General features: G+C 27.2%; 1 protein-coding gene across 1 annotated transcript; it reads left to right on the top strand.

Annotated features, from left to right (window-relative positions):
* Positions 1-749: 749 nt before the first annotated feature.
* LOC122513658 (fatty acyl-CoA reductase wat-like) lies at positions 750-4,656 on the top strand. The gene is made up of 3 exons (XM_043630073.1): positions 750-919; positions 3,678-3,980; positions 4,386-4,656. The coding sequence occupies exons 1-3, from the start codon at positions 750-752 to the stop codon at positions 4,654-4,656; spliced, it is 744 nt and encodes a 247-aa protein (XP_043486008.1).
* Positions 4,657-5,374: the final 718 nt, after the last annotated feature.

Genomic DNA, 5,374 nt, shown 5'->3' with positions numbered 1-5,374 from the left:
AATATCTTAGAAAAAAATCAATAGTTTTTTTATTGAATGTGCGCTTTTGATACTTAGTTTTTTATAATCCATTTAAATTACTAACAAACATATTTAGTTCTTCATGGGATTCCAAGTTATTAGAAAGTTTTTCTTAATATTGTAAGATCGGAAAACTTATTATATTCTATTATATTCTTTGTATTAAAATTTGTTGAGATAAGTAGGTAAGTTTTCTATTTTTTATCATTTTATATCTTTTTAAACTGTGAAAGTCACAAAAGGAAAAATTTTCTAAAATGGTTGAAAAGGTAGTCGAAATAAATTAACAAGTTTAATTTTTTTTGTAAATTACATTAAAACGGTTTGCCATTAAATTATTATGAACTTTTTGTGAATGAAATAATATATAAGCAATTGAATATGAAAGTGACTTAGATCATTAGAAATGTTAAAATAAATGTTTCTTTTTACACGTTATTTTAAAAGATTTAAAATTTTACGAAATAAGTATTTTTTAAGAATAAAAATACCTATTTAATATATGTTATTCATTAAAATAGATTATTTTTAAATTTTTTAAAACGAAATTTTCCAATTATCAGAAAGCGAAAAACTTAAAACCTTAATCATTATCACATGCATCTATTTCTATTACTTATTCATTATTATTAATCTTTAAAATTCGCAAAGCATACTTATTAATATTTATTGAAATTTCTTACGTTTTTTGTATGTAATATTTTTTTTATTATAATAGAATCCTAAAAATGGTGTCATTAAGCGGCCAAACGTATCAAAAGGAACTGTTTTCTATGGAAGAAGAGCCGAATTTTTATAATCAACGAGGTGAAATTGCTACATTTTATTCTGGAAAAAAAGTTCTCCTCACAGGAAGTTTAGGATTTTTAGGAAGACTTATAATGGAAAAACTTTTAAGGTAAAAATGTTTCATATATGTCTTCTCTCTCATTTTAACTTATACATTCCTTATAAGATTTTTATCATAAATAAAAAAATAAATTTTAATACTGCTCACAATACAGTGGTCTATATTTTAAATATTTTTGAATGTTTATGCTCCTAGAGGTTTTTATTGTTTGATTTAAATAAATAGGATATTCCTTGAGTTTAAAATCTATAACTTCTCTGTAACATTTGTCGCGCAGCAATGTAAGCTTTCTATCTAAATAGCATAGAGTTTTTGTAAATAATGCTTATTTATTTTTGAAGTAATTGTTAAAAAAATTAGAAATTTTGTAGGCTCTATCTTTATAATAGTAGCTATCCCTACAAATTTTTACAGATTTTTAGCTATTATTATTGTATAAGGATTTTTTTTTAATTATTTATTATTATTATTTTAATATAAAAAGCTTTTCTTAAAAATTTCAAAAAAGAGAAAAGGAATAAATAGAATAACTATACAGATTCATTTAAAGATATAATTTCTCCAAGTAAAATGTAATAGAAATCTAAATTCCTATAGCAGGAATGGCGAACATTTTCGGATGCGTGGGTCAAATTTGGCTTATTATTGTTGCAGCGTTATATTCGTGGGTCAGTAACTGAGTGAGAAGCTATGGAGAAAATCTTATTCTTTATTCTGAAAATTAAAGAATATAAAAATCAATGCATAATTCAATTCAGAGATCTTTGTGGATTAATGTTAGACATGCGAGTTATAGGTTAGCAATCCTTGTCCAATAGTCTACTTAGTCACTGATAAATATCGTCGCTACTTATACTATTTTATCTGTAGTACTTATTTACTAAAACTGTTAAGATTAAATTTATTGTATTTAAATATGTATAAAAAAAGAGAATGGAGAAACTAAATATAACTCCTTTGTTTGGTATGAGTGTGCTATGTTGTAAAATAGCGACAATTGAAATTATCACCTGATTTGTGGTCGTACCGGATCCCCTCGAATATTGGAGGGAACCGAAACCGAGGAAAGAACAAAAGGCTGATAAAGGGAATAATCTATATATATAAGCAACAAAGGAACAGATAGTAAGCAAGGTTTTAAGAAAAAAAGCAAGATTTATAAAGTATAAGGCAAGATTTAAAGTAAAATGTAAGGTTTGATTTAAAATGTATGGTTTAAAATTAAGAAATGTATTTGTTTTAAGTAGTGTGTATAGTAGTTATATTAAAATATATATAAATATCCTAATTTTTCATAACAAAAACTATTCATATGTATTTTTCGTACTTCTTAACAGAAGATCATCAATAGCAGACACTTCCTAATGTCTCAAACAATAATCATCCTCTTTTGTTTTCGTTAGACACGTATATATATATACGTCATTTCCCTTTATCGTCTATCGTCAAACGCTTAAAATCATTTCTTTTTGGTTTCTTTCTTCTTAACTTTTCTTCTCTTTTTTATTCCAAATCAAGCCATCTCTGATAAAAATTAATACTATAGAAGCTCTGTCTTTAGTCACGTACCCATGAGCACGCACGCACATATCCAAACACACTCTGATGCACTCATACTTAGTTTGCTATTGTAAAAATATCTATATGTGCATTTTCAATAGTAAATGTTCTGCTTCATCTAACTCTTTATTTCTTCTGTATTCATATATACACTCACATGAGACAGGAAACACTGCTTCCTGTTCAGTCCAAATTTTTTCTATAATAATTTTGGAGTTGCAACTAGTTAAAAAAAATCCCAAATCGAACTAATGTTTAGATGACACAAGATACGCATATCTTTTATTTTTATACGTTTTTGAAAATAATCTTTATCTTCTTTTGCTAACTTATTCGTACGTTTAATAAGTTCTTTTGCATTTTTTTACTCATTTATTTTTGTTTCACGATAATTATTCTTTCTTTTCTCTCTTTGCTCTTTTGTTCTCTTTCCTTCTATATGTAAACCTATATATTGATATTTTATTTTATTAATAATATATTTTCTACCAAAAATTGTTTCTATAAATGAAATGCTATTTGTAGATGTTGTCCAGAAATAACAACGATTTACTTGCTGATAAGAGCAAAAAACTGCAGGATCCGCAGACTCGATTCAAAGAGTATTTTAATGATGTTGTAAGTAAAGTTACGTAATTTGTACTAATTATTATGTCAATAAAAAATATCACCAATGTTACCAGGTATATTTAAATTTTCAGATTTTTGATAGATTGAAGAAAGAACAAAAAAATGTCGAAAAAAAATTATTCTGATTGAAGGAGACACGAGTCAAATGAATTTAGGATTGTCAGAGAAATACCGCGCACGCATTAAAGATACCGATTTAATTTTCCACAGTGCAGCATCCGTGCGTTTTATGGATAATATTCGTTTAATAGTTAATACGAATATTAGAGGAACAAGGGATCTCCTCTTGCTCGCACAGGAGATGGAAAGCTTGAGGGTACTGTTTTCCTGATTAATTATTTAAACATTGGATTTATATAAAAATAAACTGTTCTTATTTTGTAATAAATTTTTTCTTCAGGCTTTTGTTTATGTATCAACGGCATATTCCTACTGCGTATATAGTAAAACTCAAGAAAAATTCTATTAGCCACCTATAAAGACAGAAGACATAATTAAATTGACAGAGATTCTGAAAGAAGATCAATTAGATTTAATAACACCAAAGTAATAAAACGAGAATACTATTGCTTTTTTTTTAGAGCTAAGTCGATTAGCAAATTCGTTTATTTCATAGGCTACTTGGTAATTGGCCCAACACCTATGCATATTCGAAGGCAATCTGTGAAGACACTGTACGGCAGTATTCTAATGGAATTCCTGCTTGCATCGTTCGGCCATCCATTGTTGTCGCAACAGGAAAGGAACCAATCGCCGGTTGGATAAGCAATCTGTATGGAATAATAGGTATTGCTGTAGAAAGTGCGACTGGTGTTTTACATACGCTATATTGTAATGAAAACTTTATTTGCAACATAATTCCTGTCGACTATGTTGTCAAAAACATTATTGCTGCCGCATGGGACGTTGCACAAAAACAGTAAGTTTTTTCTTCTTTTCTGAAAAATCTCTAAAATTTGCTTTTAGTTGAACTTTTAAAATAATAATTAGAGTGAATAAGAAAGAACTTTTATTGCAGGTACATACCACAGATTATTAATCTCTCTAACAGATAAGACAAATATTTGCCTGTTAACGAAGAGATTCCAATTTATTTACTTTAAAAAAGTTTTATGGTATTACTTCCTATGGTTTAACTATAATTATTCTTTTCATTTTTTTTTGACAATTTTTTTGCACTGGATACCAGCAATTATAGTAGACTAGATAGCTTATCTTAGTGGAAGAAAGCTAAGGTAATATCTGACAATATTTTAGATTAACAAACGATTTATTATTTGTCGTTAAAAAAGAACATCATTAACTTTATTGTATATTTTTTTAGATTACTTAAAATCTACAGAAATATAGAAAAGTTTAAATATGTAATGAATTACTTTACATTTACCGAATGGGAATTCACAAACGTCACAAACGATAACGTTTTGAAATTATGGGACAAAATATCTGTAGTCGATAAACATAAATTCTTTTTTAATGTTTCTGATATTGATTGGGAATGTTTTTCTAATGCTTACATTAAGGGAGTTCGAGTATATTTACTTAAAGATCCGATGGAGACGGTTGACGAATCAAGACCATTTTATAGAAGGTAACTTTTTGACAATGTCTTTTTTATAACAAATATAATTATTACCAAATTATTATTTATTCATTCTTCTTATTGTTTATTGTTTCCAAATTAACAATAGCTAATTATACGATAAAATGATTGTTTTATGCCTTAATTCTTTGGATCTTTTTTCGTTATTATATTTCCTTTTTTCTTCTGTATTTTCTTTCTAATAATCTGTGAAAAACAACAATAAAGAGATCTTTAATAATTCATTTTTATATTGAATGAGTAGAATTTTTAAAGTTATACTTCGTTTAGCGCGTTTGGGAAAATGTGATGCGAGTGAAAATTTTTTTACAGACGTTTTACAAATTTTTAAACATACATTTTACAAATATTTACATGGTAAATTTCGACACCACGAAGTTTGTCGTATTTACAATTCGCGGCAAAGCGATTTCAAATTTTCGGCATAAAGTTGTCTTCTCTTCTTCTTCCCCTTTTTTTCTCAAGCGAGTCACCCATCCAAGTAATAATTGTACTCAGCGCTGCATTACTTAAATGTTCGAGCGAGAACTAATGCTGTAACCGCGCCTCGGCCGTTGACGCATAAAGTAAATCGATATATCTCCCTTACATTTATTGTGGACTGATATCTATATTTTTATATTTTTTTTTATTTTTCTTTTTTTATTCTTCTTATATATATAATATATCGATCGATTGAAAATATTTCTTGAATTTATTTAGTTAACTTA

This window comes from Polistes fuscatus, unplaced genomic scaffold (genome assembly GCF_010416935.1).
Source record: "Polistes fuscatus isolate 324 unplaced genomic scaffold, CU_Pfus_HIC Scaffold124, whole genome shotgun sequence".
Lineage (NCBI taxonomy): Eukaryota > Metazoa > Arthropoda > Insecta > Hymenoptera > Vespidae > Polistes > Polistes fuscatus.
The sequence above is the reverse complement of the archived record's forward strand: the minus strand, read 5'-3'. Positions and strand labels throughout refer to the sequence as shown.